Raw genomic sequence first — 14,537 nt, 5'->3', positions numbered from 1 at the left:
TTCTAAAAACATTAGGGCGTCAACATCTCGACAGAAAGAATCGCCTCCATTGTTAATTATCCGTGTGCGACTACTATTAGGCTTTCGTTCCAAGATGATTTCCCTCCACCCACAACTCCTGGCCTTAAACGACGTCATTTTTTACCTGCCCACGCCCCTGGTAGCGGCAGCCGTCCACCCAAGGTCTTAGTTCATATCACACAACAACCAGCAGTCAGTTGAGGGCGGAGTATGATATGCTGGGAGCGGAAACTAGAGACCTCACGGAGACGCAAACACCTAGCCTTCCTAGTGTTGGGGAAAAAAATGGGCGGCTTTTCCGATACCCAACGCCCCTGTCCACCCAGCAGTGAATGGGTACCAGGTATTAATAGGGCGTTGTGTCCCGTCTCCTAGGATATGTTCCCTTCTCCTATAATTCCTTCCCCTTCTGTCTCTCTCCGGCATATGACCACAGATGTTGCTTGGGCAACCGGCAACTTTTCCGGGTGTGCGTCACACACATAAGGGGGAATTAGAAAGGTGTGGGGGGGAGGGGCAGAAGGGAGAGTCATGTCATGACACACACACACACACACACCTCGACCCTCACGGGGTCAAGACGTGTCACATGGCGCTTCCCATAGCAGCCACATGGTCAGTTTGTTGACCCTTTTCCTTTTTTTCTTTTTTTCTCCTTCGCTCCCCATTCCCCTGCCCCCTCCCATTGTTTTCAAGGTACTCATTATTACAAAGAACACTCGTGAAATGTTGTGACATTATACAGACGGACAGTGAGTGCAGTGTGTTAGTGGTGCTGGAAGGGTAGTGAGAGTTTTGTTGCCAACACAACACCGAGGACACGCCCAAGCTCCGGAGGAGGAAATCACCCAGCAGCAGAGGAAGGTCAGTTCAGGTGGCAGGCAGTGAGGCAGCCTCGTCACTCAGGTTTGGGGCAAGATGTACGGCACCTTCATTTAACGCTGTGCACTTGTTCCGAGAAACAGATATGACAACCAACCGGCCAGCAACCACCACCTGTGTCTCGCCGCCCCAGGCTTAGCACCTCCTTACTAAGCCTGGGTATCCCTGAGTGACCTTCCAGATACTGCCCACCTGCATCCTTCTGGGACCTGTCACCTGAACCTAGATCCTACCTGCGTATTAACTTCGCACTTGACCTCACCGCCATCTGGAAGAATCCGCCCCTTTTCTCCCCCCGGCACCACCACACTGCACTCCATCCCAGGCAACCCCTCCCATCACCCCTACTTTTCCTAGAGACAAGTCTGACCCACGTTTTCCATCCCCCTTCTCTTTTTGTACTTGTTCCCGTTAGCGAAATTTACTTAAATGTATTTCTAAAATGTAAATTTTCAGCCTGACGCTTGCCGTACTGGAATAAAACGTATTTTATTTTTATTATTATTATTATTATTATTATTATTATTATTATTATTATTATTATTATTATTTTTATTATTATTATTACTATTATTATTATTATCATTATTTTTATTAATAGAAAGGTAAATGAGAAGGGTGGGTGGAGGGAGGGGCAGAAGGGAGTTAGGTCATGTCTTGACCTGCGTCAGGTCATATCCTGACCAAAGCCCTGTTCTGACTCTCCTTTCTGCCCCTCCTTCCCCACACAATTCTCATTTCCCTTCTGTGTGTGTGTGTGTGTGTGTGTGTGTGTGTGTGTGTGTGTGTGTGTGTGTGTGTGACAAGTCAGGACATGACCTGACCTGAGTCAGGTTATGTTTTGACCAAAGCCCTGATATGACTCTCCTTTCTGCCCCATCCTCCCCACATCCTTCTTATTTCACCATCTGTGTGTGTGTGTGTGACAAGTATGGACCTGACCTGACCTGACTTTCTTTTCTGACCCTCCTTCCCCACACCCTTCTCCTTTCTCCTTGTTTTCATCCTCTCTATCTCATCTTTCACGAGAGGGGCTCATAACCAGAGTGAAGCTACACACCTCCTCTCGAGTCGGGGGCTCGCGTGGTATTGAAGCTGCGCCGAGTTGAACCAAATGCGACAGGGAGGAGGCGGCGGGAAGTTCAAACGCGGTTAACATGTTAATAAGTCCCTCTCTCTCTCTCTCTCTCTCTCTCTCTCTCTCTCTCTCTCTCTCTCTCTCTTGCCATATCACAATGTTTGGAGGAAAACGTCCAGTGTGATACTACTTTTTAAGGTAGTGTGCGTGACGCCAGTGGTAAGTAGGCGTGACCCATACATGTCAAAGCAGCGGGAAACTCGGGGTGATAATGCGCTAAAGTCGGGATGGTACTAACTACTAACCGCGAAACTCGTGGATCGCGAAACTCGGATAGCGCGAAACTCGATAGGGTACTGTAGTTAGGAAGACACCTACCGAAACGGGCGTAGACCATTCTTGGTGGGGTATATACGGGAAGTGAAAAGGGTCTTGCAAGCTCCCCAAAGACCCTCCCCCTGTCCTCACTTTTCGTTTCACTATTGTCTCAACAAAACCAGAGAGTAGTTCAGGATGCTCTCTAAAAATATTATTCTCTTTATTTCCACTAAGCTGGAGTAGGTAGGAAGAAACATATCGAACGGGCGCAAGCCACTCCCGGTGACGTATATATTATGGGAAAAGATGAGGGTGCTGAAGCCCTCTAAAGACCCTTCCCATGTCCTCACTAACCGTTTCCCTATTGTATCATCAACACCAGAGAGTAATTCAGCATGCTCTCTAAAGACAGATCCTCTCTCTATCCACACCACACTACATTCACACAACTTACACACCTTTTCCCAAAATCAAACATTCCCCAGGGAGGACTCCCCTTCTGGCTGCCGACTTGAGAGGTGTCTTGATAACCCCTCGAACCTCTTTCTTATCAATTTCTGCAACATTCGCGGTCTTCGTCCTAATTTTCATTCAGTGGAACACCATCTCTCCTCTAAACCTCAGCTTCTCTTCCTCACCGAAACACAGGTTTCCGAGGTTACTGACAGCATTCTCTACTGTGTTCCCTCCTACTATCTCTGTCCTAAATATCAATCCAAAGCTGGCTGTTGCGTCTACGTGCGCAACGACACCACTTGTTCTCGTGCCCACGACCTTGACTTTTTAGAATTTTCCACCATCTTACTAAGACTTCATTGTCATTCTATTACTAAATACATCTGTGCTATTTATCTCACCTAACTCTACTAACTATGTAAAATTCTTTGACTATTTGAACTCTAAAGTGGAGCACTCTTGACCCACTCTCCCTTCACTGAAATCTCCATTTTAGGAGATTTCAATGTTCACCACCAGCTTTGGCTTTCATCCTCTTTCACTGACCAGTCTGGTGAACAAGCCAACAACTTTGGTCTCCTCAATGATCTAGAGCAGTTGTTTCAGCATCCTACACGTAGTCCCGACCGTCTTGGAGACAGGCCCAACATACTAGACCTCTTCCTTACCTCTAACCCTTCTGCTTACTCTGTCAAACTATTCTCTCCGTTGGGCTCCTCCGATCACAACCTTATTTCTGTATCCTGTCCTATCGCTCCTGTACATCCTCTGGACCCACCGAAGAGGCGATGCTTCTGGCATTTTGCTTCAGCTCGGTCGGACGACCTGAGGATGTACTTTTTTCGATTTCCCGTGGAATGATTACTGCTTCCAGGAGAAAGACCCTTCTGTGTGTGCCCAGGGCTTCACAGAGGTGATTGTCTCTGGAATGGAGGCATACATTCCACGTACTTTCTCTACTTCCCATGCTAAAAAGCCTTGGCTTAATCACGCTTGTTCTCGCGCTATCAAAGATAGAGAGGCAGCTCACAAAAGGTACCAGAGCCTTCGAACTCCCGCTAACCATGATCTTTACATTTCTGCCCGGAATCGTGCCAAATCGATTTTCTTCGACTTATCAAAAACTCCTTTATCCATGACAAATGTCAACACCTAGCTTTCTCTAATTCTTCCAGAGACTTCTGGCACTTAGCCAAAAATATCTCCTCCAGTTCCACTTTTTCCTCTTTCCCGCCTCTTCTTAACCCAGACGGCAGCACTGCCGTCTTATCTATCTTTAAGGCTGAACTCTTCACTGAAACTTTCTGTAAGAACTCCACCCTGGACGATTCTGGGCATATTTCTCCTACTCATTCCCCCTCTGACTCCTTTATGCCTATTCTAAAGATTCTTCATAATGATTTCTATGCACTCTCTGGCCTCAACTCTCAGAAGGCTTATGAACCTGATGGAGTGCCTCCTATTGTCCTTAATTAAAAACTGTGCTTCCGTGCTGACACCCTGTCTGGTCAAACTCTTTTGTCTCTGCCTATCATCATCTACCTTTCCTTCCTGCTTTCCGGAAGTACGCTTTCGTACAGCCTGTGCCTAAGAAGGGTAACCGTTCCAATCCCTCAAACTACCGCCCTATAGCTTTACTTTCCTGTCTATATAAAGCTTTTGAATCAATCCTTAACCGGAAGATTCAAAAGCACCTTTCCACTTATAACCTTCTATCTGATCGCCAGTATGGGTTCCGCAAGGGGCGTTCTACTGGCGATCTTCTTGCTCTATTAACTAATTCTTGGTTATCCTTTCGTAGCAGTTTTGGTGAAACTTTCTCTGTTGCGCTAGACATATCGAAACCCTTCGATAAAGTCTGGCACAAGTCTTTGCTTTCTAAACTGCCCTCTTTCGGATTTTATCCCTCTCTTTGCTCCTTTATCTCCAGTTTCCTATCCAGCCGTTCTATCTCTGCCGTGGTAGACGGTCACTGTTCTTCCCCTAAACCTATCAAAAATGGTGTTCCACAAGGCTCTGTTCGATCACCCACTCTCTTCCCATTATTCATCAATGATCTTCTTTCCATAACAAATTGTATTATCCATTCAAACGCAGATGACTCCACTCTGCATTATTCAACTTCTTTCAACAGAAGACCCTCTCAACAGGTATTACATGACTCCAGGCTGGAGGCTGCAGGACGTTTAACCTCAGACCTTACTATCATTTCCGATTGGGGTAAAAGGAACGTTGTGTCTTTCAATGCCTTAAAACCCCAATTTACCCACCTATCAACTCGACACAATCTTCCAAACACCTATCCCCTATTCTTCGACAACACTCAGCTGTCATCATCTTCAACACTAAATATCCTCGGTCTATCCTTAACTCAATATCTTAACTGGAAACTTCACATCTCTATCACTAAATCAGCTTCCTCGAGGTTGGGCGTTCTCTATCGTCTCCGCCAGTTCTTCTCCCCCGAACAGTTGCTATCCATATACAGGGGCACTGTCCGCCCTCGTATGGAGTATGCATCTCACGTGTGGGGGGGCTCCACTTTGTACACAGTTCTCTTGGACAGAGTGAAGTCTAAGGCTCTTCGTCTCATTAGCTCTCCTCCTCTTACTGATAGTCTTCTACCTCTTAAATTCCGCCGCCATGTTGCCTCTCTTTCTATCTTCTATCGTTATTTTCACGCTGACTGCCCTTCTAAACTTGCTAACTGCATGCCTCCCCCCTTCCCGCGACCCCGCTGCACACGACTTTCTGCTAAAGCTCGTCCCTTTACTGTCCAAATCCCTTACGCACATGTTAACCAGCATCTTCACTCTTTCATCCCTCAAGCTGGTAAACTCTGGAACAATCTTCCTTCATCTGTATTTCCTCCTGCCTACGACTTGAATTCTTTCAAGAGGAGGGTATCAGGACACCTCTCCTCCCGAAATTGATCCCTCTTTCGGCCACCTCTTTGGATTCTTTTTAGGAGCAGCGAGTAACGGGCTTTTTTTTTATTATTGTTTCCTTTTTTTGTGTGCCCTTGAGCTGTCTCCTTTGTTATATAAAAAAAGCACAACATACACGCAACACACACACCATTTCCCCCCAAAAAAATAAATTCAAAATGGTGAAACATAGCTCTGCCTTGGGGTACCCGCCTGGGGGGGTAGGGGGGGAAGCAACACATTCCCCCAAAGAGGAATCCCCTTTTGGCTGCCGACCCGAGAAGTGTCTTGATAACTCGCTCAATTTTTAAATTTTTTTTATCAAATTCTCCAACATTCGCGGTCTTCGTTCTAATTTCCATTATGTGGAACACCACCTCTCCTCCTCTAAACCTCCCCTTCTTTTCCTCACCGAAACTCATGTATACTGGCACAAACTCTACTCTGTTCACTTCTACTGTCTCTATCCTAAGTTTCATTCCAAAGCTGTATGTTGCGTCTACGTGCGCCAGTACATTACTTTCTCTCGTGCCCACGACCTTGACTCTTCTGAATTTTCTACCATCTGGCTAAGATTTAATTGTCACTCTATTACTAAGTACATATGTGCTGTTTATATCGCACTAACTCTACCAACAATGTAAAATTCTTTGACTATTTGAACTCTAAAGTGGAGCACATCTTGACTCACTCTCCCTTCGCAAAAAATCTTCATTCTAGGAGATTTCAATATTCACCACCAGCTTTGGCTTTCATCTTCTTTCACTGACTAGCCTGGTCAACAAGCCTATAACTTTGCTATCCTCAACGATCAAGCGCAGTTGGGTCAGCACAATACACGTATTACCGACCGCCTTGGGGACACCCCCAACATTCTAGACCTCTTCCTAACCTTTAATTCTTCAGTTTACTCTGTCAATCTGTTCCCTCCGTTGGGCTCCTCCGATCACAATCTGATTTCTCCTATCCTGTCCTATCGCTTCTGTACAGCCTCTGGACCCACCGAAGAGGCGATGCTAGTGGCGTTTTGCTTCAGCTTCGTGGGACGACCTGAGGATGTACTTTTCCGATTTCCGGTGGAATGATTACTGCTTCCAGGAGGGAGACCCATCTGTATGTGCCCAGCGCATCACTGAGGTGATTGTTTCTAGAATGGAAGCACACATTCCACGGTTTTTTTTTCTACACCTTATGCTAACAGTCTTAATTTGATCACGCTTGTTCTCGTGCTATCAAAGATAGAGAGGCAGCTCACAAAAGGTACCAGAGCCTTCACACCCCTGTAAATCATGATCTTTACATTTCCACACGGAAACGTGCCAAATCTATTCTCCGACTTACCAAAAAGTTTTTCATAAATAGAAAGTGCCGCAACCTTACTTTTTCTAATTACGTATTCCTGAGACTTCTGGCACCTAGCCAACACATATCTCCTCCAATTTCACTTCTTCATCTTTTCCCCCTCTCCTTAATTCTGACGGCAACACCGCCGTCTCATCTATCTCTAAGGCTGAACTCTTCTCTCAAACTGTCTGTAAAAACTCCACTCTGGATGATTCTGGGCATATTTCTCCTACTCATCCCCCCTCTGACTCCTTTATGCCTATTATTAAGATTCTTAAGAATGATGTTTTCTTTGCCCTCCCTCTCTGGCCTCAATCCTCAGAAGACTTATGGGCCCGATGGAGTGCCTCCTATTGTCCTAAGAAATGTGCGTCCGTGCTGACACCCTGCCTGGTCAAACTCTTTCGCCTCTGCCTGTCACCATCAACCTTTCCTTCCTGCTGGAAGTACGCCTACATACAGCCTGTGCCTAAGAAGGGTGACCGTTCCAATCCCTCAAACTACCGGCCTGAAGCTTTACTTTCCTGTCTTTCTAAAGCTGCTGAATATATCCTTAACCGGAAGATTCATATGCAGACCTATCTGATCGCCAGTACGGGTTCCGTAAGGGGCATTCTACTGGTGACCTTTCTTTCCTAACTGACTCTTGGTCATCCTCTCTTAGTCGTTTCCGTGAAACTTTCACTGTTGGGGTAGACATTTCGAAAGCATTCGACAAGGTCTAGTACAAGTCTTTGTCTAAACTTCCCTCTTACGGTTTCTATCCCTCTCTCTGTAGTTTAATCTCCATTTTCCTTTCCGGCCGTTCTCTTTCTGCTGTGGTAGACGGTCACTGCTCTTTTCCTAAACCTATCAACAGTGGTGTCCCACAGGGCTCTGTCCTATCTCCCGCTCTCTTTCTGTTGTTCGTTGATGATCTTCTTTCAATAACAAACTGTCTTATCCACTCCTATGTTAATGACTCTACTGTGCATTACTCAATATCATTTAACAGAAGACCCTCCCAACAGCAATTACGTGATTCCAGACTGAAGGCTGCAGAACGTATGACCTCAGATCTTGCTCTTATTTCCAATTCGACCAAAAGGAACCTGGTGTCCTTTAATGCCTCAAAAACTCAACATCTCCACCTATCAACTCGACACAATCTTCCAAACACCTATCCCCTATTCTTCGACAACACTCGGCTGTTACCTTCTTCTACACTAAACATCCTCGGTCTATAACATCCTCGTTCTGTATCGTCTCCTTCAGTTCTTCTCCTTCGCACAGATGCTGTCCATATACAGGGGCCTTGTCCGCCCTCGTATGGAGTATGCATCTCATGTGTTGGGGGGCTCCACTCACACACCTCTACTAGACAGAGTAAAGTCAAAAGCTCTTCGTCTCATCAACTCTCCTCCTCTTACTAGTAGTTTTCTACCTCTTAAATTCCGCCGCAACGTTGCATCTTTTTCTATCTTCTATCGATATTTTTACGCTGACTGCTCTTCTGAACTTGCTAACAGCATGCTTCCCCCCTCCCGCGGCACCGCTGCACTCGACTTTCTATTCTGGCTCATCCCTATACTGTCCAAACCCCTTATGCAAAAGTTAATCAGCACCTTAATTCTTTCATCCCCTTCACAAGTAAACTCTGGAACAGCCTGCCTTCGTCTGTATACCCTCCTGCCTATGACTTCACGTCTTTCAAGAGGAGAATATCAAGACACCTCTCTACCCGAAATTGACCTCTCTTTTGGCCACTTTTCACTTTTACCTTTTGTAGCAGGAGCGATTAACCGGCTTTTTCCTACGCTATTTTTGTTGTTGTTGTTGCCCTTATGCTGCTTCCTTTACTGTAATAAAAAAAACGTATCAATTATTTTTCTATATAAGTGTCCTTGACTTGCATTACCTGTTAACTTTACTGATAACCGATAATTAACTAATTTCATTAATCTCGCTTAGATCGGAGTCATGGCACATGCTGCATTCAAAGTCGAGGAATTTATCGGTAACCCGCTTGTCCCTTCAACAAGGATCCCCATCAGTCACTCTATGCCTTACTTGCTTTTTCTCTTCTCCTCCTCAACACACTTCCCTATGTTATGGAATACCATACTAACCCCTCGTTAGTTATATATCACGCCTCTCCATTAACAACTCTGCCCTACTCCTGCCTTCCATCCCCCCAACCACCGCGCCTCTTTTTTTTAGTCATTCTTTGCCTCACACATGCATTCCGTCTCCTACTTACTCTTTTCTACCATAATTTTTTGCCATATTCGTTTACTTTTTTATCACATTTACTACTGTCCCCATATCATTCAAAGTAACTCCTTCCTTCCTTTTCTATTACTATATAGGCTACTTGTACCTTACTTGTTCCATCGTTCTCCAAACAAACAACCATTCCATACCATTATTCTGTCCATATGTGATCATTCCCGTTTTTCTTTCACAATTTATGTTCATATCCTTCTTCGATCTTTCCCATCCACAGCTCATCCCTCTACAATCATTCATCCAACTACATTTACCCGCCTTTCATTCCTTTATTTTTTACCTCTATCTACTAACCCCTCATTTGCACTTTCCCTACCCTAATCATTAACGTTCTTTGATTTATAACGTCTGCAACTCATGATCCACCCACCTCCAACTATTTCCCTTATGACATACTTTTTCATACCTCACTCAGTATTCCCTATTTTTTCCTTCCATATTTACAATCATATGTCTCTTCCCCCGCTCTTCCTTATCTTCCTTTTCTTATCTTTTATTCTTCTCTCCCTTTTCATCCATTCCCTTCCATTCCTTTTCATTTTCTTCCCATACTTTTCCTTATTTTGTCTTTTTTTCTTTATTCTGATCTCATCTCTTCTTTTCTTCTTTTTCTCTTCTTTATTTTTCTTTCACTACCTGTTCGTTTTCTTTTTTTTTTTTTTGCTTTTTCCCTCACTTTTCTTTCTTTTCTCTTCTTCTCTATTTTTATCTCTTAGTTTTTAATCAAATATTAATGTCAAGGAACCAGCTTAAAGGCAGTTAAAGGCCCGCTCAGCACTGCTTCTGCTCCTTTTTTATCCCTTGCCTTCCTTTCCTACCCTCTGACGGAAAGGGCTACAGTTCTCCTGAAGAGAGACAAAGAGAAGTGTGTCAGGAGTATCGCTGACGATGTCGAGTCATTTCAAAGCAAATGATTTCCGACCTCCTTCCCGAGCAATGAAGCTTCTTTCCGAGCTTCCGTCTCAGGAGAAAGTAATCCGAATAACATGTGGCTGCCTTCTGTCAGATATGGAAGGGAGGAGGGCTCGTTGGACTGAGTACTTTGAGCAGTTGTATATGACGAACCTTCCGGGTGAGCAGCTTCTGGCTGGTGGAATACAAATCGTGGATAGTGATGCAAATCGTGGATACTGATCCATCCATTGACAGAAGCCCACCCCTTCTTGACGATATCAGAGGAGCTACGGCAAGGTTTACGGGTGTAAAGGGAGCTGGTATTTGTAACATTAGTGCCGAGCTGCCCAAAGCTGGAGGTGAGGCCATGAATCACGGGTTGCATGCTGTCTTGACTGCCGTATGGCAGTTTGGTACCATTCGTTCCGATTGAAAGAGGAAGCTGGTAGTCGGAAAAGGGGACAGCCCCGACTACAACATCTACCGTAGTATTACGCTGCTCAATGTGCTAAGTAAGGTGATATACGTATTAATTGTTAATGCGATTTCGCATCCACCTGCTGCCTAGGTTCACGACGGTTAAGTCAACAATTGACCGTATCTTAGTGCTTCGCGTACTGGTGGAACATCGACGGAAGTTCGACAAGGAATTATTGCAACCTAACATCCTAACTAACCTTTATCCGATGACATCTATGTGATTTGAATTTGTAATGTATGATAAATTAAAGTTTGCTCCCGCATTCCTTGTAAGTCAGTAAATGTGATAAGTCCTGTGTATCAGTAAGTGTGGTGAATGTGAATGCATTAAATGTGATAACCTGAATTCCTTGTTTGTCACTAAATCTGTTAACCTCCACCCGTTGTATGTCACTAAATGTAATAAATGTGTAACCTGCACGTCTTGCATATCATTAAATGTGATAAATGTGATAGCCTGCTCCCGTTGTATGTCAGTCAATGTGATAAATTTGATAACCTGTACTTCTAATGTTTGTCAGTAAATGTGATTGATGTGGTAACCTACACCACTCGTATGTCAGTAAATATGATAGGCAGGTCCAATGGATACTCTTCATTCAATAACAGCTAAACTATAGGGTTCATATCAGCCTTGAGCTTTGCCATTTTTTTCATAAAAACAAAACGGTCTGAAGTTTTGACTCCATCTTGAAGGAAACAAGCGAGGATAGCCAGCAATCTATGTTAGTAAACATTTGAGTTCTGCGCATCAATGAGGGACAACTCGTGAGAGTGGGACAGCGCGTGGCGCCACAGCGGGATCTCCCGTAACTCCACGGGATTCCTCCAAGGACCGTTAGCCTATTGACAGGGCTGTATTCTAGTACTGAATGTGTTGTGGAGTGTGTATGTGAGGAGGGGCTTGCCAATTTATTTTTTTTCCCCCGTGAACGCGGGAGTGAGGCAGGGCTGTGTTTTTGCGCCATCGATTTTCAACACTTATGGATTAGATTTTAGAGGGAACTGTGTATCAGAGTTATCGTTGAGCATCTGCTGGCAATATCAAGGTTACTGACCTTGATTTTGCCGGTGATGCCATAATTATTGCGGAGTCGCTAGAAATTCTGGTAATGGCTCTTGAAACTCAGCACGATAAGTTGAAGCCCTTGGGACTCCAGGTTTCCTGGGTCAAGGCCAAGGTACAGGTGTTTGTAGCTTGCCAGATGAAACAGTGCAGTCTGTTTATGCGTGTGGCGAGGAAGGTGGTATCTTGGAGTTTTTTTTCATACCTTGATAGCGTAGTGTAGAACAACGTCTTGCGGACTTACGGTGGATTAGTCAAAGACTAATCATACAAGTCTGTTCAGGGGCAGGAGAGGCGTGGCAAAGAGGTGACGTTATGTTGCCTCGGTGGGTCCGAGGCATAGAGGTATAATTGGTGGAGTCGCACGGCCCGCTAATCCCATTCATTGAGGTGGAGCAGCCGAACTGCCGCAAGATGAAGGATACCCGGGTGAGAGCTCACGTCCACTACCTTAGTTGTTAACTCAGACCCGTCTCATTCATTATGATGTTGGTGTTTTTGAGTACTGTACATTTATTGTTGCGGTAGATCTATTTCATAAATACCTGACCTGACAACACCTGGCAGCCTGACCGAGCCCATTAAGGGGCAGCCTGACCTGATATCACCTGACACTTGACAGGTGTCCACAACCTTGCGGCCCTAAAAATGATAGTTCTGCGGAGTCACTTTTAAGGGCTGATGTCGACTCCACCAATAATCCTCCATGGCCTGCGGACAGAAACCGGAGTAATTGATGGGTGACTTGAATTTTTTTTATTTTGTCCACTGAATACTACCTTTTTCAGTCATTATATTAATTCTTTATTAACTCAAAGTACACCATTCTTATTTAACAAAAAAAATCACAATTCCACGTTTGTGTTTAGAATTGGATGCACAACATTTATTAGGCATCCTGGTCCACGTCAACGCTGAGCACCCAAACCTGTCTCGTTGCAGACTGACTGTCCCACGCAACGGCCCCCGCCTCTGAGGGCAACGTGACGTCATGCGCGAGCCCGACGAAATTTTTGCGGGAAGTGACCAGACTTGTTATATTATTTGACTTTGGGATTAGCTTGGTCTACGGTGTTACGGACTCGCTCACCACAAGTATATGGAGTTTTCGATACCTGTAGAGAAGGACAAAGATCCGGATCTTCAAGTCGCTTGTACTTCCTCTCTTTGTGGCTGTAGGACACGAACACTGAATAGTGACTTCAAGAGGCGTGTTGATACCTTTTATATTAAGTGCCTACGCATAATCAAATGATATCGCTGGAGTGTCCTTTCGGCAAACCAGAGATTACAATATGAGGCTGATTATAGGTTTATGACCTGCATTGTCCATGACTGCTAACTCCGGCTATATGGGCATGAGGCACGCTACCCATAAACCGACCCTGGTCACCGAGTTATTTCCGTAAGAGACAATCGCGAGTGAATGAGACCAAGGAGACGCCCCAGAGTTCTTATCTTGAGCAAGTCGATATTTTCCGCCATGATATAGCGCGTTCACCGGCGTATGCCCCCATTGATTGATTGATTTCACTTCTCAATCAAGTCATCATTCATTTACGTTATGTCCCCTTACTCACCACCACGAGACCAAGGGAGGCACCCCACGCCAAGACACAGTAGAGGGCCGTATTTAGGGTGGGTCTCTGACGCAGGGAGCTGAGAAGCCGTGTGGTGAGTGCCAAGAGCCAGAAGCAGGAGACGAGATGGAGGAAGTGCAGCAGGAGGCCTACCACGCCACACACCCACGCCCTTCCCGTTGCCTGCAAAGTAGAAAGGGTATAATTGATAGTGTTTTGTTAAAGGTCATGGAGAGGGAAAAGATGTGCGTGAGATAGGGAATGTGTGGAAGGGAAGAAAGGGCTATATTGGCGAAGGAATGTAGGAATGAGTGAGGAAAGGGAGAGAAATTGATATAGAAAAGAGAACTATGTGAGAAAAGGAGGAAGGTGGCTCCATTCTGGAGAGAGAGAGAGAGAGAGAGAGAGAGAGAGAGAGAGAGAGAGAGAGAGAGGTATATGAGTGGAATTAGTCATCAGCTTTTTAATACACCTTTCCGTAAATTTAATGAAGCCTCGAGGAAATATAAATTATGAGACATGGATATTTCCTTATCTTTTCCTTATCCGTTTTTTCTTTTCTCGTCTTTTTCACACATGACACCTGCGTAATATCCTCTTTTCTCAATGCTTCCTTTCCTCTCCTTCTGCTCTCCGCTTTCTTTATGTACCTTTAACACAACTTAAAAAGCTTGTCCCTTCCTCCTTTACCCACTTTCCAAATAATTCTTGTCATCTTCTTACCTTTTCCCTCTCGTTCCATTCCTTATATCTTCCCCTTCCCTTCGCATTTTCCAATATAACAGGCAATAACCGTTACCTTTCCATTTTTCTCTTATATTTAACCCAAGGAATTTCTTATCGCATCTTGCCATATATTTGTACTGTATTTCCTTTTACAATAGAACATAAGAACATTTGAAGTCTGCAAGAGCCAGGTAGGCCTATGCAAGGCAGTTCCTGTGAGCCTAACCCCACCTAAGCTTACTATCCATTATGCAATCTAATATTTTTCTTGTATATATGTTGGCACTCACAGCATGACTGCAGTCTATTTCACTCTCCACCACTTTTCCGTATTCACTCCAAGTTCGTGCTACCGTCGAGCTCCTCGACGTGATTTTAACTTATATAGTCTTGCTGGTCAAGTTTCTCCCATATCTTGCGGGGGCCTCCCTTGTCCTCGTGCTGACAAGTTGTACTCTGCGTGTGCGATGCTGTGCTTCCATGTTTTCCGGATACGG

General features: G+C 44.8%; 1 protein-coding gene across 1 annotated transcript in view; it reads right to left on the bottom strand.

The window, feature by feature from the left end:
• The window catches only part of LOC127007598 (uncharacterized), a 221,191-nt gene that overhangs the window by 187,449 nt on the left and 19,205 nt on the right, over positions 1-14,537 (bottom strand). Inside the window, exon 2 of the mRNA XM_050878744.1 lies at positions 13,315-13,497. Within this exon, the coding sequence (XP_050734701.1) occupies positions 13,315-13,497 (183 nt within the window). The remainder of the gene's footprint in view (positions 1-13,314; positions 13,498-14,537) is intronic.

Source organism: Eriocheir sinensis, chromosome 36, assembly GCF_024679095.1.
Source record: "Eriocheir sinensis breed Jianghai 21 chromosome 36, ASM2467909v1, whole genome shotgun sequence".
NCBI lineage: Eukaryota > Metazoa > Arthropoda > Malacostraca > Decapoda > Varunidae > Eriocheir > Eriocheir sinensis.
Note: the sequence above shows the minus strand (reverse complement) of the source record. Positions and strands in the feature narration are given on the sequence as shown.